A 21,759-nucleotide genomic window follows, 5' to 3' on the forward strand; every position below is an offset into this window, starting at 1 on the left:
AAGCGCCCCAACACAAAATATATTTCTAAAAATTAAATAAGCTCGGCCCCCAAGTTATCCCTAGAGAAATTGACATTATATCTCTGAAAGAAATTCTGCCTTCATCTGTTACCACTTTTATTATTGATGGTAAATTTGTTTTTGTTCTCCATGTAGAGTGATAGCTGTCTTGGTACTTCAGGTGGGATTCGTCCTTTTCAGCTTCAAAACTGGAGGCAGAAAGTTAGTCGGACAAAAAAAGCGGAGTTCATACGCACAGCAGAAAAACTGAAAAATCAGTAAGTATATTATCTTTAATTAACATTACTAGCCATTTTATTGTGGACAGTATAAAGTTAATTCTGTCCCACCCAATCCCATCCCACATTAAATTACAAAATTCTAGGCACCAGCTTTTCAAAGATAAACAAGAAAAAGGCAGGTGTGAAGTATACAAATGGTTACAGACTATTTAATGTAAAGTTTAAGTAGAGCTATTTCAATTTCATTTACTATTCTGAATTAGTGTGTTTCAAGGGAAACAAAACATTTATTTTTTTAGATTGCATGTATCGGGGCACCTGGGTGGCTCAGTCGGTTAAGCATCTGACTTCAGCTCAGGTCATCATCTCGCAGTTAGTGGGTTCGAGTCGCGCTTCAGGCTCTGTGCTTACAACTTGGAGCCTGGAGCCTGCTTCAGATTCTGTGTCTCCCTCTCTCTCTGCCCCTTGCCACTCACACTCGGTCTCTCTCTCTCAAAAATAAACATTAAAAAAATTTTTAGATTGTGTATGTCAATGCATTTTCATTTACCAAGGTAAGCACTTGTTAAATAATTTTGAGGGAGTCAATAATTTTAATGAAGAATCTATACCTTTTGAGTTGTTTTTCTTGAAATGGCCTTTTCATTGGTCTCCCTCCCTTGGTCTCCCCTTTCAGATCCATCCTGCGCATCATGACCAGGTTCATCAAGAAATTGCCATTTATTTTTAGTGGATGTGTAGTTTTTCTTTAAATAGCCAATGATATCTGTTGAATGCTCAACATTGTCAGCAGCACCATGATAGAATAAATATGGCGAAGAATGATCAAAAGAATTAGAACTCATAACCCCCAACCCTATCTTGCAGTTGAGAGCTTTATATAAACCCTGCTTTACATTTGTATAGTATCCATTGCTAAGGAATCAGGAGAAATGGAGCCTGTTGTACAGAATGGTCTCTGGACCAGAATTAGTGGTAGTTCTCTGTTTAGAAATTCTGCCAACAAAACAGTATACTGTTTGAATTTTGAAGCGTTAAACCATATGTGGCTTTGGGAGTTTGAATTCGCCCCGTGTTTATGTAGTACTTCTATTTTTAACACTCAGAATTTGAAAAAACACAATTTCATTTTATTTTTTATTCTTAAAACGCATGACTTTATTTTTTTTTAATTTATTTATTTGGTTGGGGGGGACGCAAGGAGGACTTCAAGCAGGCTCCAAGCTACAGCGCAGATCCTAATGCGGAGCTTGATCTCATGAACTGTAAGATCATGACCTGAGCTGAAACCAAGAGTTAGATGCCTAACCGACTAAACCACCCAGGCGCCCCTAAAATGCGTGAGTTTATATAGAACTGGACCCTATCTAGGTTAGGGGTCTGACGTATGTTTCCTTCTAGATGTAGGATAATCCATCAGGTGGTTAACGACCATATCCATCACAAACCAGTATAGATAAATGCCAGTATAGATACTTTGTTTACGAGTATGTGTTGGTTTTATAGCTCTACTTAGGCTTTCTTCATTTTGTTATAAGGTTTTGAGAAAACTCACAGAGAGGATAATAGAAAAACCCATTGGTTGAGTGTCTCTAGCCAATAATTTTCATTGGATACAAAAAAACAAACACAGTTTATGATAATATAAATCTGTTTTGTTTTCAGCACAGGTTATACATTCCCATGGTTCACAAATGAACATCTATCAAAGGGTATACAGTAGAAAGTCTTTGTTTCACCCTGGACCCCAGCTGCCCACTTCTTCTTCCTTCAGACAGCCACTATTTATAGTTTCTTGTGTATCCTTCCACAGAATTTTTATATGCTTAGGAGGAAATAAAAATACATATTCAGATTTTTCCTTTTTTATATAAATGGTAGCATAGTGTACACACTAGTCTACATTTTGTTTTGCTTTTGTTTTTTTTAACTTAAGAGTACATCTGAGATACCAAGGAATTGTTGACTTTTGTCAGACATGATAATGGCATTATAGTTAAGTCAGTATTCATAATCTCCAGAGAGGCACACTGAAGTAAGCTGGGGTGAAATTACATAATGCAGTGGATTTGCTTTAGAATGTTTAAGTGAAAAGAGAGAAGAGCGGGGAGGGAGAGAGAGAGAAAGAGATTAAACAGAAAAAGAGCTAGGTGAACCAAGAAAGGTAATATTGTCCAATCAGAGTGATGTGAGGAAATGCGAGGGGAGTCATTCCAGCCTCTCTACTTACGGGCATGTCTAACATTTTGCTCTAAAACCTTTGATGGAAGTGGATCTTGGAGCTTTTTCCCTACCAGCATACAGAACACAGTATAGTTTTAATGTATCCCCAGGCATCAGTGCACTGTAATTGATTTCACTTGCCCCCTAGCGATGGCCATTTAGGTTACATTCAGTCTTTTATCAAAACAAATCACAGTATCTGCGTGGGTCCACATCGTTTTGCATATGTGTGAGTGTATCTTTAGGAAAAACTCCTAGAGGTAGAAATGCTGAGTCAAAGGCAGGTAGGTTTGCAAATGTAATGAACATTGCTAAATTGCCCTCCATAGGCAATTTGCAATTCCACCAGTACATGTGAGAGGACCTATTTCCCCGCAGTTTTAGCTTCAGAATATGTTACTTACACTCGTGATTTTGTGCCAATCTGATAGGTGTACGCTGTTACCGTGGTGTAGTTTACATTTGAATTTCTCCTATCATGAGTGAGGTGGAGCATCTTTTCATGTGTCTAGCTATTTGTCTCCAATAGTACATTTTGAATGTCTTTATAGGTGAATATTTCTAATCCAGAAATGGCAAAACATACCTTACAATCATGGCGTATCCTGTTCCATGCAGACATTGCTATATGATCGTATAATTGCTCCTACCTGCCTTCAGAGCCTAGGTGGGCTTCCCAGTACCAGACTCCAGTAACCACCCTCAATCCTTCAGAGTTCACGTGTAAACAGAAATCCATTTGACATCTCTCTTCTACCTGTTACTGCCTCTCCCAAACCCACATACAATGGTATGATTTATCAACCTTTGGGGCAGCCAGGCAGGGCCCAGGGCATTGTCATCTGTTTACCCCACTGCACCTTATAAATATTTAACTTTTTTTTTAATGGATGGCAAAGTGGAAAACATTGAGGAAGCTCTCCCTTAGATAGTTGCCCCTCACGTTGTATGAAATTAAGTCACTGGCCAGAGGCCTTCTACCATTCATTCAATATGGGATTACTGAAGAAGAGTTTGTGTTATAATTTCTGGGAGAGAGAAAACAGATATTGAGAAAACAGATGTCCTTGTCCAACCAGAAAGTCTTCTTGCTAGTATTTGTTTTGTCTTAACCGCAGGGTTCAAACTAACACTAGAACTCCTTACTTACTGGTAGATGGGCTAAATCCAAGGACCAAAGATGACCCATAAGAAGCTTTGAAGTCAATGTTGTCAGTATCCCTAAATATACTAAAATTCCTGTCTGTGTAGATCGTTTGCCTCTTGAAATTTTGGTTTTATTAATTATGTTAAGAAATTCCATTTTCATGGTACATTTTTACTACCTGCCCTCATGTAATTGAATCACAGTCCTATTTAGGTAGTAGAGGGCTGTCATGACTCACATTTTAGTGATAAGGAGGTTCACCTCAGGTGAGGTTAAAGGTCTTGGGTCAGTTGACAAAAGCTAACTGCACCTCCCTCTTGAAAGCAACCATCAGTAATGGTGGCCATTTGCAGGCTACAATGAGATTGAGTTGGAATCAAGAGCCAAATAGCTATTATATTTCTATTTATTTATTTATTTACCTTTTTTTTTTTTTAAAAAAAGCTTGTTTTTGAGAAAGAGAGTGAGCAGGGAGGGAGAGAGAGAGGGAGAGAGTCACAGAATCTGTGCTGCTGTCAGCACAGAGCCCGACATGGGGCTCGAACTCGTGACCCATGAGATCATGACCTGAGCCAAAGTCAGATGCTCTAATGACTGAGCCACCCAGGCGCTCTGCTATTGTATTTTTACACTTGATCTCAACCAAAAGGCCAAGAAGCGATGCCTTGCTATTGTAGTTTTAAAACAAGTCCATAACTGCCTTTTCTTAAATTCACATTTATAATTTAAATAACAATTCAGATTACTTATGATTATAATTGAATTTGACTTTTCTCTATTGTTTGGACTCCTTAGCCTTATTAATTCCAGTAATTATATTTTGACTTCATAGGTGAATTAATCGATCTATAAGTACTGATTATAATGAGCGTCTTCATATTTTAAACAATTAAAAAGGTATTAAAATTATATTTATGTCACTTGTTTCTTTTCCCAAAGAGTTATTAACATAGAAAAAGATAAGCGCAGTCATTTCTACAGCCAAAAAAGTGACTTCAGAAGTGAGCAGAGTATGTTGGAAGAATTGGAAAATAAGTTGATCAACAGCAGGAAAACCGAAAGTAAGTCGAGCTCATAATGACCTACAAACCGCTGAGTAACATCAAGCTCTAGACGTTTTGCTTTGCCTTTGGTGCATTAAATGTGTCACATTCTCCATGAAAATCCTTTCCAGTTGGTAATAAGTCGGTCTTTTAGGGATGTGTGTTTATTTTTTCAGGTCCATCCAACTGGATTGTTTTCGATGTGTGTTTCTTTCTACGTAATAGGAAAAAGAGGGTTTGGGTTTTGGGTGGCCAAACCAGTTAATGCCATTAAAATGTCTTAAAATGAGGGGAGATTGGTTCCTCGGGCTCTCTGATCTTAGCTCATCGCCCTGATACTGTCGACTGAGTAAGCAGACATCAGCAGCTGCAGAAGCTGTACGCAGCAGTGGTGTGCCGTGGGCACACAACTTCGCTGGTCTGGGATAGAAAACCTACTGGTGGTTCAGCCTCAGGCGGCTGTCTGTGCGCCCAGTGAGGCAATACATGAGAGAGTGCACGATGAATATATTCTGTTGTTTGTTATGAATATGAATCATTGTTAACTTTGTAATAAATGTCGCCCTTAAAGAAAGAACTTTACAGGGGCGCCTGAGTGGCTCAGTTGATTAAGCGTCCTACTGTAGCTCAGGTCACACACAGTTTGTGAGTTCGAGCCCCGTGTTGGGCTCTGTGCTTACAGCCAGCTCAGAGCCTGGAACCTGCTTCGGATTCTGTGTCTCCCTCTCTCTCTGACCCTCCCCTGCTCATGCTGTCTCTGTCTCAAAAATAAATTAAAAATTTTTTAAAAAGGAATTCTACAAAAGCATCTCTTGTTGTTGATTTTATATGTTACAAAATCCTTACATTCTAATAAAAAACTGCCTAGCATTGCATAAAGAAAAAGTAATGGTTATCAACTAAGCTTTATAAAATATTAACACTTATGTGAGGAGTAGAATACTTATGGTATTCCTTATAATCAATTAAAAGAAATCCTTAATACAATTTTTCTTTTAGAATATAAGATTGCAGCATTTTAAAAAGTCATCTTCTAGGGCGCCTGGGTGGCTTAGTCAGTTAAGTGTTCAACTTCGGCTCAGGTCATGATCTCATGGTTCGTGGGTTTGAGCCCCACATCGGGCTCTGTGCTGACAGCTCAGAGCCTGGAGCCTGTTTCAGATTCTGTATCTCCCTCTCTCTCTTACCCTCCCCTGCTCGCTCGCTCTCTCTCTCTCTCTCAGAAATAAATAAAACGTTAAAAAAAAAGTCATCTTCTATCAGCTAGTGGCAAAAATCATTCCTCCTCCTCTATCGGAATGATAGCAGGAGCTCATATAATTACCAAATGTCCAGTTTTCCTCTTTGAGTCATGGAGAAATCTAAGCATCCCTAGTTTAATATTTCTTACTTTCAGTTTTTTGATAGATTGACTGAGAGACTGATCTTTCTGTCTCTTAATTGCGCCATTATTACAGTGTCTCCATTCTGTGTGTTCTGTTTTTTGTTTGTTTGTTTGTTTGTTGTTTGTTTTTATGTAGGCTTCATGCATGGAGCCCAGTGTGGGGCTTGAATTCACAACCCTGAGATTAAGACCTGAGATGATTATCAAGAGTCAGACGTTTAACCAGCTAAGCACCCAGGCGCCCCTATGTGCATTCCCTTTTTTACTGCACCTTTATTTCTGTCTTTTCATTTCCCGTTGTTATACCATTTTTCCTCTCTTTATTCACACTTAGAGTTTATCTTATCTAAGAGAGGAAGGAATGCATTGTCCCAGTATAAGCATGTAGAAATTTCTTCTTCTGATATTACAATTTAGAAGGAGTAAATACCTTCTCCTTGCCTGAAATATCACACCCAGCTTTAGCCTACATGTATGTACTATTGTACCTAATGGTTTGCCCGTATGTAGGGTAAATTCCAAATGAATAATTAAAAGATCATTTGCCGTGTGGCAGTGTCATTGTTGTTGACCAAACTATGGCAAAAACAAAGCAACCAAATGCTTTCCTAGTACTTACACTTTGATGGAGAAGTTGCCTGACCTAGAGCTGCAACAGTGCATGAATGAGACCCCATAAAATACACTGGATAAGGTTCTGCTTTTATGGAACTTTTGGATTTTAGTAAAAAGTAGAACAAACCAAAGTCACATATACACATGTGTCAAGTTTGTTTTGGATATTAGCACGGGCTCTGGGCCTTTCGGCAAACTTTTAAACAACTAATTGCAGGTGGGGCGCCTGCTTGGCTCAGTCACTTAAGCAGCCACCTTTGGCTCAGGACGTGTCTCAGTTCGTGAGTTCAAGCCCTCCATGGCTCTGCGTTGACAGTGCAGAGCCTGCTTGGGATCCTCTCTCCCTCTCTCTCTGCCCCTCCCCCACTTGTGCTTTCTCTCAAAATAAATAAACTATAAGTAAATAAATAAAACTTAATTGGTTTTGAGGATTTTTGGACAGAGCTGGTTGATTGTTCATGTTCATTTTTGGGAAAGTTGCAAAAATGTAAAAGGGGAGCACATAAAGTGCCTGAAGATGAGAAATAATAAATAATAATATCAATTATATGAATGTATATATAAATGTGAATATATATTAGCCTAATAATTTAAATAAACATTAAAGTAAGGTTATTACTTCAGAAAGAAAATACAAAAGATGGATCCAGGCTCTGCTGCTGATACAGAACATCTAAAAATGTCTTTGTGACCTTCATCTGTTTTCCAGGCTTTTATTGTGGGCCTAGTGAGTGACTTCAAGCCAGTCCCGTGGTTGAGGGGGCAGCCGGTAGCATAGGTACCACTCCATGGCTGCTGGGCACCCCCTCGAGGTCATGGCTGGTGTCACTGTCACCTCACATGTCTTATCAGCCCCTGTCTGGGAGGATGTAGTTAGGTGAAATTAATTCTCATTAGGAAGTTTGTCGGTATTCATAGCATTAATACTGGTTAGGCAGTTGTTTTTTTTTTAATGTTTTAGTTATTTCTGAGAGAGAGAGAGACAGCATGAACAGGGAAGGGTCAGAGAGAGAGGGAGATACAGAATCTGAAACAGGCTCCAGGCTCTGAGCTTTCGGCACACAGCCCAATGCGGGGCTTGAACCCACGAACCGTTAGATCATGACCTGAGCCTAAGTCGGATGCTTAACCGACTGAGCCACCAAGGCGCCCCTGGTTAGGCAGTTTTTAATATTCCAACAGTAGAGTTGAGATCAAATTCTATTTCCATAAATATAACAAATTAAAAAGAAAGAAGAAGCTTTTTGAACAAAACACGACCACATTTAAGCTGCTGTTCTATATGTTCAAAGCAGTGTCCAATCACTCAATCTCCAAAGAGAAAAGAGAAAGAGAACATTTCCTTTTGTAGTAAGATTTAACCCATTGTGCTTTTTTTTACTTATCTTTTTAAAGTTTTTTTAATGTTTATTTATTTTTGAGAGAGAATGTGAGCAGGGGAGGTTGCAGAGAGTGGGAGACACAGAATCCAAAGCAGGCTCCAGGCTCTGAGCTGTCAGTACAGAGCCTGACGCGGAGCTCAAACTCACGAACTATGAGATCGTGACCTGAGCCAAAGTCGGATGCTCAACTGACTGAGCCACCCAGGTGCCCTGAACCCCCTGTGCTTTCAAATATTGGGGGAAATTCAGAGATGCCTTATTTATTTGTTTATTTGTTTCGAGTACTTAAAATGTTCTGGCTGTTTTGACACAAGTAACCTTCTTTTGTCCATTATGTAATTGCTCTTGGCTGTCTTTTACTGCGTGATAGTGATCAGTCTTATAACCACCCATGTCGATAGAGTTATTTAAAGTACATACTTCTTTCTCATAGGAGCAAAAATCCAGCAACAGTTGGCCAAAATACATAATAATGTAAAGAAACTTCAGCACCAGTTAAAAGATGTGAAGCCTACACCTGACTGTAAGTAAATTTCGATTTTATGGTCTGTCTTTTGTATTAGTATTGCCTATTGCTTGTTAAAAATGTTTATACTTTGCTAATTAATAAGCAAGTTTTGTGTTTGGCCTTAATGGAGCTCGGCCCTAGTTTATTGGTTAGGGATTAATAAAGATCTAGTAGATAATTAGCTGTAATATCTGGTGTTTATGTAGTTGCTTTAAAATGCTATCACACCCTGGGGTGCCTGGGTGGCTCAATTGGTTAAGCATCTGTCTCTTAATTTCGGCTCAGGTCATGATCTCATAGTCGTGGGATTGACTCCCGCATAGGACTCTATGCTGACAGTGCGGAGCCTACTTGGGATTCTCTCTCCCTCTCTCTCTGCCCCTCCTGCTTTCTCTCTGTGTGTCTCAAAATAAATTAATAAACATTAAAAAATGCTCTCCTATCCTTACAAATTATGAAGCGGATAGAACAGATAATGTTGTCATGTACAGAATGAAAATTCTGGTATGGAGGAGTTCAGATTCAGCTAACAAAGAGGAAAAAGACTAATTTCCTGATTCCTAAACCGAGCACTCTTCCCGTCATTTACTTTCTGAAATAATTACCTTTCAAATAATTGCATTTCGAATACATAAGGAAAAGGTTAAATAGTATTGGGGCGAATGCCAGCCATTTGGAATAAATGAAACAGCGTCCTTACCTCCCTGCATATCCAACATTCATTCCTGAAGGATCAGATCGCTTATTTGTTACGCAATTTGGGGCAGATGCCTTGATCTCTCCCTCCTTAATTTCCTTAGCTGTAAAATGGAGATAATCATAGGACTGGACTGAGGATTCTCTGGGAAAGAAAGTGAGACAATGCGCATAAAGCATTTGTTCAGTGTTTATAACCTAGGAAGCTCTAATAAAAATAAAAGTAACTGTGACTATTGTAATTATTATTTATTAAGTTAATATGTGAAACCATAAAAATCCTAGAAGAGGAGTTAATATTTTTATCATTGTATTCTAGTTTATAAGCATGAGGCTGAGAAGCCATAAGAGTGGACATCCCTGACTACTTACCTGACTACTTTACCAAAAAATCCCCAAACCATTAAGTTGAAACACAAATTAGGAAAGTACCAGCAATACATACTTAACTTAAAAAAACTACTGTCCATAACACATAAAGAGTGCCGACAGCGACAGGGGCACCTGGGTGAGTCAGTTGGTTAAGTATCCAACTCTTGATTTTGGTTCAGGTCATGATCTCACAGTTGTGCTATTGAGCCCCGTGTCTGGCTCTGCACTGCGTGTGGAGCCTACTTAAGGTTCTCTCGCCCTCTCCGTATGCCCCTCTCCCCTCCTTGCGCTATCTCTTTAAAAAAAAAAAAAGAGTGCCAACAAATTGGAGCAATGAAGGTAAATAATCTAATAGAAAAATGGGTAAAGATTATCAGGTGCTAGTTTATAGCAAGAGAAATACAAAACACACGTGAAAATACTGCTCAAGCTCATTAATGATCACAAAAATGTCAGTGAAATCAGTCACAATCAGTTTGGCCTTTCACCTTGGAAGTGGTTCGAGGTGCACAGGAAGGGGTACTCAGGCACCATAAGTCGATAGAGCCTCCCAGAAGGACAGTGTGCTGGCATCGTCCATGCCGTAATGTGCCTACACTGTCTCATTTGGCATTTCAGATTTCTCATCTGAAAACATCATGCAAAATCAGTATGCAAAAGTATTTATCACAGCATTGCATCTATTGAAAGGTTCATCACTTGGAGAATTAATTAAACGAATTAGGGCAGATGTAGACAATGAAATACTATGTGGCCATTAAAAGAATGAGGGGGACATATATATACTGATAAGGAAACTTAGCCACATGTATTTAAGCACATTTTGTTACATAAAAACTGCTTGTCACAAGACAGTATGTGTAATGTGAACCATTTCTATGGGAAAAGTAATGATATTAAGGTTTAATAATATGTGTGCACAGGAATAAATCTATAATTGGAAAAAATTGCAGTCATAAACATTAGCTTCATAAAAAGCTCAGTTCTCATCCTTGAGGTAACAGAGTGTTTTTAAATTAAGGTGTAACAGTCCCTTTTCTCCTAACATTTAATTCTTAGTCATATTAAGATATGGCATAATGGGGTACCTAGGTGGCTCAATCGATTAAGCGCCTGACTTAGGCTCAGGTCATGATTCCGTGGTTCATGGGTTCGAGCCCGCTGTCAGGCTCTGTGCTGGAACACAGCTTGGAGCCTGAAGCCTGCTTCGGATTCTATGTCTCCCTCTCTCTCTCTCTCTCTCTCTCTCTCTGCCCCTGCCCTGCTCATACTCTGTCTCTCTATCCTTCAAAATAAGTAAACATTAAAAAAAATTTTTTTAAGATATGACGTAACGGTTTTTTCATGTTTTTTTTGTTTTTTTTACAGTTGTTGAGAAGCTCAGAGAAATGATGGAAGAAATTGAAAATGCAATTAATACTTTTAAGGAAGAGCAGAGGTTGATGTATGTTTCAAACCCATGTAATATAAAATTATTGACATTTTTCACTACTTCTCTGTAGGTTGCTCATGAATGATTTTATTGTTCTGTATTTAATATTGGTCTTACACCAGAGCAGTAACCTCTCTTCTTTTGTTTTAGGTTTTAGATTGCTTTTTATGGTTAAAGTGAATTTTCACTTATATTTGGACAAGATGAAGTCCCAAATAAGAATTGGAAAGATGATTTTTTTTTCTTAACTCTGAGGAAACTCTTTGAAGGCTTAGACTTCTAGTGTTAATAATTTTAAGTGGAGAAGATGACATAAGAAGAGTCAGGAATAATGAAATTTGAGGGGAAAAAAGGAAAGGTTAATACAGGTTGGTTTGTATCTTACTACTGAAAAAGTTTACCTTTAAAATTTTAGGTATGAAGAGCTTATTAAAGAAGAGAAAATAACTACTAATGAGTTGAGTGCCATATCAAGAAAAATCGACACCTGGGCTTTGGGTCATTCAGGAGCAGAGAGTGCTTTCAGAGCAACGTCAGGCAAGGTTCCTATAGACAAAATGATGCCAAGCGCCCTTCCGGAAGAAGTGGTAGATTTTGAAAACTTCCTTCAGCAAACAGGAGGGCGACAAGGGGGCTGGGATGACTACGACCACCAGAACTTTGTGAAGGTGAGAAACAAGCATAAAGGGAAGCCCACGTTTATGGGAGAAGTTCTAGAAAACCTTCCCGCAAGAACGCAGGATGAAGTTCAGCAGCATGAGAAATGGTATCAAAAGTTTCTGGCCCTGGAAGAAAGGAAAAAAGAGGTGAGAATCATTACAAGAGCTGTCATTTGTTGTAGGTTTCTATCTTCTAGGCACTGGGCTAAGTCAACTCTTTAACATTACAACCATTCTGGGAAGTGTGTTTATGGTCCCCTCCCCCCGTTGTCGTTTATAAAAGAGAAACCGAGGCAGTGAGAAGTTAAACAATTTTATCCAACTAATGAAAGTACAGTTGTGTTTCCTCAAGGCCAGATGCTTCTATCCCAAGAAATAAAACAACAGTCCAGAAAGCTTCTGGTTGTGGGCAGAACCCTGTGTGTCCACCTGAAATGTGGGAAATGCAGAGCTCTTTTAGGCTTTAGGTAAAAGTCATCTTACCACCAAGGGTGGATTGTTTTCAATAGAAAATAAAGAGGCAGTAGGGGAAAAAAACCTCTTTGGTTCCTAAAAGTTTCTTTGAGTTTTGGAGCTTTAAGCCTCATTGCTTTTTTGTTCTTTATTTTATTTTATTTTACTTTATTTTATTTCATTTTACTATTTTAGAGAATGTGAGCAGGAGAGATGGTCAGAGAGAGGGAAAGGGAAAGAGATAGAGAGAGAGAGAGAGAGAATCCAAAGCAGGCCAATGTGGGGCTCAATCTCATGAACCATGAGATCATGACCTGAGCTGAAATCAAGAGTTGGGATGGTCAACTAACTGAGCCACCCAGGCACACACACCCCTCCCCCCCATTGCTTATTTTGAAAGACTCAAAATTTTGGCTACCCCGGAGGAAGGAGTAACTCTTAATGGTACCAAATAGCTAGCAAGTTCCATTTTCACAATAATATTATTCTAGCTTTGGTTTAAATCAGGACTTCCCAACCTTGCCACTGTTACGACTGGGGCTGGAGAATTCTTTGTTGTCCTGTGCATTGTAGATGGTTAACAGCATTTCTTGGCCTCCACCCTCAAGAAGCCAGTAACATTTTCTTACTTGTAATCATCAAAAATGTCTCCAGACATTGCCAAAAGCCCACTGGAGGCAAAAATTGCCCCTGGTTGATAGTCTAAGTCTGAGTCACTTTTTTGTAGACTTCAGCTGTAATACACATCACCTAGGTTGGTTGGACTGCAAAGGTATGACTGTTCAACAGATTACATACCTAAGGAGCATTAAAGAAATGTTGATTCCATGTTTAATTTAAAGGCTTTTTTTTTTTTTTTAATGTTTATTCTTGAGAGAGAGAGAGACAGAGCTCGAGCAGGGGAAAGGCAGAGAGAGAGGGAGACATAGAATCTGAAGCAGGCTCCAGGCACTGAGCTATCAGCACAGAGCCCGCCCCATGGAGGGCTCGAACTCACAAACCTTGAGATCATGACCTGAGCCAAAGTCAGACCCTTAACCAACTGAGCCACCCAGGTGCCCCAGGCTGCTTCATTTTCTTTGCCTGTGAAGGAAGGTCAGATGATATCAGAGGTCTTGCCATCCCTGAAGTTGTGTGAATTTTAAGAAATAAGAGAAAGATGGCGTTGTTGTTATTTGGCAGAGGTGGGGGCTCTGAGTAGCATTTTATAAAATTTATACTTAAAACATAGAAACTACATATGATGTGATTAAGAAGGGTCTGCCTTCCCACTTATTTTTTAAAAATTTTTAAAAATGTTTGTTTATTTTTGAGAGAGAGAGAGAGAAAGTGTGAGCGATGAAGGGACAGAAAGAGAAAGAGACTGAGACACAGAATCCGACGCAGGCTCCAGGCTCTGAGCTATCAGCACACAACCTGACACGGGGTGGGCTCAAACCCACAAACTGGGAGATCATGACCTGAGCCTAAGTCAGACACTTAATGGACTAGCCACCCAGGCGCCCCTCCATGTTTAATTTAAAATCTTAGAGGCACTTGGGTGGCTTAGTTGGTTAAGTGTCCGACTTTGGCTCAGGTCATGATCTCACGATTTGTGAGTTTGAGCCCCACATCGGGCTTTCTGCTGTCAGTGCAGAGCCCTCTTTGGATCCTCTGTTCCCCCTCTCTCTGCCCCTCCCCTTCTTTCTCTCTTTCTGTCTCTCAAAAATAAATAAACATTTTAAAAAATAGCTTTTAAAAAATAAAATCTTAGGGAAAATAACTGGGGTTCATTGTTTTTTTTTTCCTTCAAAACAAGTTGAATGTAGGAAAGATGCTNGAATCCCAAGCAGGCTCCGTGCTGTCAGCAGAGCCCAACGCGGGGCTCAGTCTCACAAACTGTGAGATCCTGACCTAAGCTGCAAACAGGAGTTGGACACTTACCCGATTGACCCATCCAGGCACCCCAAAACAAGTCATTTTATTTTTTATTTTTAAAAATTTTTAATGTTTATCATTGAGACAGAAATAGAACATGAGTGGGGGAGGGGCAGAGAGAGAGGTAGACGCAGAATCTGAAGCAGGCTCCAGGCTCTGAGCTGTCAGCACAGAGCCTGACACAGGGCTCAAAACCACGGACTCTGAGATCATGACTTGAGCCGAAGTCAGACGCTTAACCGACTGAGCCACCCAGGCGCCCCAAAACAAGTCATTTTTAAAAACTCAAAATAGCAAACTATTAAGAATTATTTGGGCTTTTTTCCCTAGGATACGGAAAACACGGGGTCCCTGGACCAGCAAAATGGTCCTGGACCAGCCTCACGTGAGGACTTGTTAGAGCTCATGGGGCCACAACCCCAGACCTAATCTGAACTCTGGGTGTGGGCCCAGCAGTCTGTGCTGTCACAAGGTCACTTGGTTGGTCTGTTACAAACCAAAGTTGGAGAGCCACCTCTCCAGGGAAGGGAGTGGACACAGTGCTTCCTGTAATAATGGTAAATAGCGGAAGAAGCCCGCTCTTCTTCCCAGTTGCTCTGTATCGTGGTGTTTGGTGATGGACTGAATGCAGGAGTGAGGCGGGTGGGGTGTGCAAGTTGAGGGGCCATTTACTGAAGTAGGACATGGTGGAGGAGAAGAGGGAAGTTTGGGGGAGAGCATCAGGAATGTAGTTTAAACTCGACTAAGTTTAAGATGACACATAGGACATTGTCCATTTGTATCTCCCACTTCCCTGAGCCCTTGCCTGTGTTTTGCCCCATTGAAGATGGGCAATTTTTATTTTCAGACATGCCCTGAACTTTGTGGCCTGAGTACCCTTGTTTGTCTTATTCTCTCTTTCTAGACCCTCCCTTCTTTCTTTCCCCCTCCACCACCAGCTTGTCCAAAACCTACCCAGATCAGAACTTTCTGCTACAGGGAGCCCCCTCAGGATTCACACACCTCGTTTCTACCTCTTTTATGATGTGCGAGGGCACACTCCATGTCCTGGTGTTTTTGCACGTACCTTATCTCACCTGGAGCAGTGCTACTCAGACTTGGTCCATGGGCTAGCTGTGTTTGTAAACTGTTACTGGCTTCTAGGAGGATAAAGCAATTGCACCAGAACCGTCTACTCCATAAGCACACTGTTTTGTTCCATTCACTTTTCTTCCAAAGAAAACTTTCTCTTGGAAGAAAGCAATGCATTGCTTTACATTTCTGGCTTGAATTCCTGATATTTTTGTGGACCTCCACTTTGAGAAACTGTGTCCTAAATGGCCTTGGCTATTGTTTTAATCCTCTGTGGTTCCTATCCTATTGCCTGGCACACAGTACATCTTACCCTAGGGATTTATTTAATGAATGAGTGATACACCACGAGAAAAGATGAAGAAATGGTTTCCTGATTCAAGGGCAAAAATAATTCAGTAGATGTATCCTTCATGGCTGTCAGAAGGCCGCTGGAATTTTCAATAATATTTATATACCCATATGTCATGCAGTGAAGCAATTTTACTTTTTTTCTTCACACTTCTGAATCATTATGTGCCAGGCAGTGACTCACTTCTCCTTTGCCACAGCCGTATTTGAGAGGTACTACCTACCGCCTTTACACATGAGCAACAGAGAAGTTTAGTGACTCATCCAAGTTCACACCTACTAAATGGCAGAACCAGGGTTTGGTCCCAAATAGCCTGGCTTCAGACCCCACACTCTCAACCGGCCCATTTTTAATTTTTATTTTTTTATAAAGTTTATTCATTTATTATTCCTGAGACAGGGAGAGAGCGTGCGAGCATGTGCGCAAAAGTGGGGGAGGGGCAGAATCTGAAGCAGGCTCCAGGCTCCGAGCTGTCTACACAAAGCCCGGCATAGGGTTCAAACCCAAGAACCACAAGATCATGACCTAGCCAAAGTTGATGCTCAACTGACTGAGCTACCCAGGTGCCCCTCAACCAGCCTATTTTTAATTCCTCTTCTAATATTTGACCAGACAAAGGTTACTCAAAAAGTATGCTAAGCCTAGAGAGAGGATTTGGAAGTATAGTGAGATGGAGAAGAGATGTTCCCCATGAACACAAGCAAAGGAGGTAAGGAGAGAAGGATATCTGATGAGGTGCAGTCCGTGTGAACCTGGGGATTCACACAGGAAAACGAAGGCCAAAAGAATAAACCACTGTTCAATAGATTCGTTCATTTTTTATAAAACAGAAGTATAAAAAAATTGCATTTGGCAAAAAAAAAAAAAATTGCAAATGGCATTCTGCAATCAATATTCTTTCTAGAAAGGTGGATTTGAGGTGAAATTTTTTTTAAGTGTATTTATTTATTTTGAGATTGGGAGCATGCAAGCGTGAGCAAGGGAGGGGCAGAGAGAGAGGGAGAGAGAAGGAACCCCAAGCAGGCTCTGCTCTATCAGCACAGAACCCGATGTGTGGCTTGACACATCTTAACAATCATGAGATCATGACTGAGCCAAAAGCAAGAGTCGGACACTTTCCCAACTCTTGAGGCACCCAGGTACCCTGAGGTTGCACTTTAAAGTTCTCTTGGTTATTAAAAAAGTTTTTTTCTTGCTCTCTTTTTGTTTTAATCATTTAGTCTATTCAGAACTGGAAAACCAAAAAGCAGCAGAAGAAGGAGGAAATTTTCAAGTTAAAGGAGAAGGCAGAGAACATATCTATGCTCTTTCATCATAAAAAAGAAGATAATCAGAAACGAAAAGAGGAACAAAGAAAGAAGCAGAAATTGGCAGTTGAAGCTTGGAAAAAGCAGAAAAGTATAGAAATGTCAATGAGACGTGCCTCCCAGGTGAAAGAAGAAGAAGAGAAAGAGAAGAAGCAACGGAAAGAGCGCCAGCGCCAGTTTAAACTAAAGCTACTCCTGGAAAGTTACACCCAACAGAAGAAAGAACAGGAGGAATTTCTGAGACTTGAAAAGGAGATTAGGGAAAAGGCAGAAAAGGCAGAGAAAAGGAAAACAGCTGCTGAGGAGATTTCCAGGTTTCAAGAAAGAGTGAGTAAACATGGTTCCTGAATCCGTTTTCTTTTTCTTTTTCCTTTTTTTAAGTTTATTTATTTATTTTGAGGGCGAGAGGGGGAGAGAACATATGTGTGAGAGCAGGGGAGGAGCAGAGAGAGGAGGAGAGAGAATCCTAAGCAGGCTCCACACCCAGCACAGAGCCCCACACAGGACTCGAACCCGCAAACCGTGGAATCATGACCTGAGCGGAAATCAAGAGTCAGATGCTCCACTGACTGAGCCACCCAGGCACCCCCCTGAATCTTTGATGCTGCACTTAGAAGTGTGACTTCCAGAATGAGGTCAGCAAATATTGATGCTTCTCACATGGTGGGCCCATACCCAGCATTCCCATAACCAAACTGAGAAAGCCAGGCTCCCTCATTTCTAGCAGATTATAGTTCCGTGCGAAAGGAAGATGTTCAGGTGGGAGACTGCAGTGGAAGGGGGTAAATTCCAATACATGGGGTTTATTATGAGAGAGCTTAGAAGCGCGGTGATGGAGGTGTGGGCCGCGAACTTGAGGCACTAGACAGGGAGCTAGTGAGGCGTTCATAGTTGTGTCCAACGTTGGAGCAGAGCCTTGAAGGAGATGCAAGGGAGGGGGGGCTTCTTCCTAGAGGGAACAGCATCAATGCAGCTTTGAAACAAATGCGGATTAACTTTATTTTCTTAATGCTATCCTTCTTTTGTTGGTATATTTTTTTTAGGATTTACATAAACTTGAACTGAAAATTCTAGGTAGACAGTCAAAGGAAGATGAAAAGGCAGAAAAACAAAGAAGACTGGCAAAATTAAAAGAAAAGGTACTGTCTGCTGAGATTTACTTTTATTTTTACTCCCTAATTCCTATGCTTTTCCTAATTCCTATGCTTGTAAGGATACAAGCATAATATCTATTTTCTTTATTTTCTTTAAAAACATTTATTTATTGGGGCCCCTGGGTGGCTCAGTTGGTTAAGCATCCTATTTCAGCTCAGGTCATGATCTCACGGTTCATGGGTTCAAGTCCCGTGTCGGGCTCTGGGCTGACAGCCAGCTCAGAGCCTGGAGCCTGTTTCAGATTCTGTAACTCCCTCTCTCTCTGACCCTCCCCTGCTCACGCTGTCTCTCTCTGTCTCTCAGAAATAAATAAAACATTAAAAATAAAAAAAATTAAAAAATAAACATTTATTTGTTTTGAGAGAAAAAGAGATAGAGTGGGGGCGGAGCAGGGCTGGGAGAGAGAGACTCCCAAGCAGGCTCTGCTCTGTCAGTGCAGAGCCTGGCATGGGGCTCGATCCCATGAACTGCAAGATCCTGACCTGAGCTGAATTGAGAGTCCGATGCTTAACCAACTATGCCACCCAGTGGCCCTAAAATCCATCTTCTTTATATTCCGCGCTCAATTTCTGTATCATTTCCTCTAAATTGCATACATAACGTGTTTACATATTACAAAGCACAGCATAGCACAACATATGCAACTGTGGTTTGAATTCTGCCATTTCACATTATAAGCACCTTCTTTTCTTCACCCTGAATTAGTTCTCTCTTCCTCCTCTTCTTTCTGCTTTTCTTATTTTCTGTATATGCCTCTATTTTTAGACCAAGGCAGCAAGGAGCATGGCTTAATCTCCCTGATAGTATATAGAACTTCAGATGTTGGTGACTCTCCTGGGTAAAAATCAAGAACTTCTGGGGTTATTTATCTTAAAGTGATTGTCTGACTATCCCCCTACCATACTTGGCTACACTACGTTTCCCTCAGGTTAGAAACAGAAAAAAATAGAACAACGGAATCACGGAATGAAATCATTGAACTAGAAAAAATAAACTAAATTAACAGTTTATTAATAGATTGATGCAGTCGGAGTTTGTGTTAGCTCTAGAAGCACAATTAGAAGTTGACTGAAAAGGGGGCACGTGGGTGGCTGGGTCGGTTAAGCTTCCGATTCTTGATTTCTGCTCAGGTCCTGATCTCACAGTTACGTGAATTGAAGCTCCACACTGGGCTTTGTGCTGATGGCCTGGAGCCTGCTTACGATTCTCTCTCTCTGTGTGTGTGTGTGTGTGTGTGTACGCGCGTGTCTGCACCCCTCCCCCTCTCATGCTGTTTCTGTCTCAAAAACAAATAAACTTTAAAAATAAGTAAGTAAATAAATTTTTTTTTAATGTTTTATTTATTTCTGAGACAGAGAGAGAGAGAGGCGCAGCATGAGCAGGGGAGGGTCAGAGAGAGAGGGAGACACAGAATCCGAAACAGGCTCCAGGCTCTGAGCTGTCAGCACAGAGCCTGATGTGGGGCTCGAACCCACGAACCGTGAGATCATGACCTGAGCCAAAGTCAGAAGCTCAACCAACTGAGCCACCCAGGTGCCCTGTAAATAAAATTTTTAAAGAGATTACTGAAAAGGTTATGAGCAGTTTTATTTCTGTTTGGCTAATATTGAGGATGCCAAATCTTTTTTTTTAACTTTTTTTTTTTTTTAATTTATTTCTGAGATAAAGACAGTGTGAGCAGGCAGGGTCAGAGAGAGAGGGAGACACAGAATCTGAAGCAGGCTCCAGGCTCTGAGCTGGCAGTCAGCACAGAGCCTGACACGGGTTTCGAACCCATGAACCCTGAGATCATGACCTGAGCTGAAGTTGACGCTCAACAGACTGAGCCACCCAGGTGCCCCTGAGGGTGCTTTTTTTTCTTCTTTAATTTTTTTTTAACGTTTATTCATTTCTGAGAGACAGAGACAGACAGAGCATGAGCAGGTGAGGGGCAGAGAGAGAGGGAGACACAGAATCCGAAGCAGGCTCCAGGCTCTGAGCTGTCAGCACAGAGCCCAACATGGGGCTCGAACCCATGGACTGGACCATGAGATCATGGCCTGAGCAGAAGTCAGCCGCTCAACCGATTGAGCCACCCAGGCGCCCCCTGAGGATGCTTCTTAAAACTGCTTGCTATTAGTAGGGATCTCACCCACTAGTCCAAGCTAGTTTATATAAATAGTTTATATAAACCAACTAGCACTCTTTTTTTTTTTTTTTATTCTGATTATAGGTTGAAAACAATGTTAGTAGGGATCCCTCTAGGCTTTACAGACCTACCAAAGGTTGGGAGGAACGGACCAAAAAGATGGGACCCACAGGCTCTGGGCCGCTTCTGCGTATCCCACACAGGTAAAAAAGGAGTCAGAGTGGCTGTCCATTTTATAATAATTTCATAACTACGTGTTTATATTTTATGCAATTTCTGGATGTATGCTACATTTTACAGCAAAAAGTTGATCAAGTAAATCCTTATACATTTTTTATGGTTAATATTTAATGAGTTAGCATTTTTCTCCAAACTTCCTTTGTATTTATCATTTCCCTTCTTTTTAGGGCCATCCCAACCTGGAGGCAAGGAGTTGAGAAAAGAATATGAAACCATGAAGGTGATACTCCGTTGATGAGAATGTCAACATACTCAGCCATACCAGAAGAGAGTCACTAACCAAGTTCTTTAAACAGCCCTAACCCCAGTCAGATTGATAATTGTGTTGTATGTGAACCGATAAGTATTGAGTTTCATGCGGCATTGTCGTATTTCCTGTTTATATTAACAGGGTATTTCCTGTGTATGTTGGCCTGTTACTGATGTTAAAATTTTCCGAGTAAGTTGATGTTACAGACATTATTTCCTTTAAATACTCAGAACATTTCAGAGATACTTTGTTTTCCTCATGGCATAGCAAAATAAATTGGGACAATCACAGGGGAACATTTTTTTTAAGCAAAAATTTTGTAACGTTTATAACTTGGAGGTAAATCAGCTTAAGTAAGAAAAATGTAAAGGTTTTCTTTTTTCTTTTTCTTTTTTTTTGGAAATAAGTTAGCACTTTTCTAAGTTTAACAAATTGGTAGTTTGGTCAGTTACCACATATTTGTGTAATAAACATTTTGTATTTGTTTGAAGCATGCTTTGTTTATATAGAGAATATTTATTTAAAAAATATGCCTCCCCTCATATATACCCTGTTATTTGTAATCTCAGTATCTTTTTGGTTTCCTTTAGCTATTCCAAATTTCCCTAAAGGGGAAAAAAGCCTTTCTGGACTTCACACATTTATAAAACCTTTGTGTCTTTCACATTTTCCTGGCTGGTGCAGTTTTCTTTACTGCTTCTGTTCGGCTCGAAATATTTGATCAAAAGATTGAATTTTAAAGTGTCGAAATTTTTGTGCATGAATACACAACTTAGTTTGACTCAGCTTTTCCTATTCTAAAATCTTAGTTCCTAATTTTAATCTGTTCCCATCATATAAGAACGGTACCTTGTCCATGGTAAATATAGGAAACTCATTGCTTTAAACTTTTCAAATATCTTTTTTTTTTTAGTTTATTTATTTATTTATTTATTTATTTAGAGAACGACAGAGAGGGTGTGAGTAGGGGAGGGGCAGATAGAGAATCCCAAGTAGGCTCTGTGCCGTACTGTGCACAGAGCTCGAGATGGGGCTCGAAGCCACAAAACCGAGAGATTGTGACCTGAACTGAAATTAAGAATCAGCCAATCAACCGACTGAGCCACCCAGGCGCTCCTCTTAGAGTATCTTTAATTATAATTTGATATATTTAGCTCCGGTGACTCAGAAATTCACTATTAGT

The 21,759-nt window shown here is 40.3% G+C and overlaps 2 protein-coding genes and 1 non-coding gene across 3 annotated transcripts in view; 2 read left to right on the plus strand and 1 right to left on the minus strand.

The window, feature by feature from the left end:
- The first annotated feature begins 200 nt into the window (after window positions 1–200).
- CCDC112 (coiled-coil domain containing 112) lies at window positions 201–21,207 on the plus strand. The gene is made up of 9 exons (XM_077746266.1): window positions 201–278; window positions 4,552–4,673; window positions 8,470–8,559; window positions 10,981–11,056; window positions 11,460–11,850; window positions 16,717–17,130; window positions 17,847–17,942; window positions 20,171–20,289; window positions 20,494–21,207. Exons 2-9 carry the CDS (start codon window positions 4,625–4,627, stop codon window positions 20,534–20,536), a joined length of 1,278 nt encoding a protein of 425 aa, XP_077602392.1. The 5' UTR covers window positions 201–278; window positions 4,552–4,624; the 3' UTR covers window positions 20,537–21,207.
- On the minus strand, window positions 19,950–20,039 carry TRNAR-UCU (transfer RNA arginine (anticodon UCU)). Its single transcript has one exon. It is a non-coding gene; the product is annotated as a tRNA-Arg (tRNA).
- The window catches only part of PGGT1B (protein geranylgeranyltransferase type I subunit beta), a 64,207-nt gene continuing 62,988 nt past the window's right edge, over window positions 20,541–21,759 (plus strand). Inside the window, exon 1 of the mRNA XM_077746326.1 lies at window positions 20,541–20,546. Coding sequence (XP_077602452.1) covers window positions 20,541–20,546 — 6 coding nt within the window. The remainder of the gene's footprint in view (window positions 20,547–21,759) is intronic.

The sequence above is a fragment of the Crocuta crocuta genome, unplaced genomic scaffold (assembly GCF_008692635.1).
Source record: "Crocuta crocuta isolate KB4526 unplaced genomic scaffold, BGI_CrCroc_1.0 scaffold218, whole genome shotgun sequence".
Classification (NCBI taxonomy): domain Eukaryota; kingdom Metazoa; phylum Chordata; class Mammalia; order Carnivora; family Hyaenidae; genus Crocuta; species Crocuta crocuta.

What these genes read in the sequence shown, in the direction of transcription:
- CCDC112 (XM_077746266.1), top strand. Translation starts at nt 4,625, where the DNA reads ATGTTGGAAGAATTGGAAAATAAGTTGATCAACAGCAGGAAAACCGAA. An exon ending in AAGGAAGAGCAGAGGTTGAT is followed by an intron (nt 11,057 to 11,459) that starts GTATGTTTCAAA and finishes TTAAAATTTTAG; the next exon opens with GTATGAAGAGCTTATTAAAG. An exon ending in TGGCAAAATTAAAAGAAAAG is followed by an intron (nt 17,943 to 20,170) that starts GTACTGTCTGCT and finishes TTCTGATTATAG; the next exon opens with GTTGAAAACAATGTTAGTAG.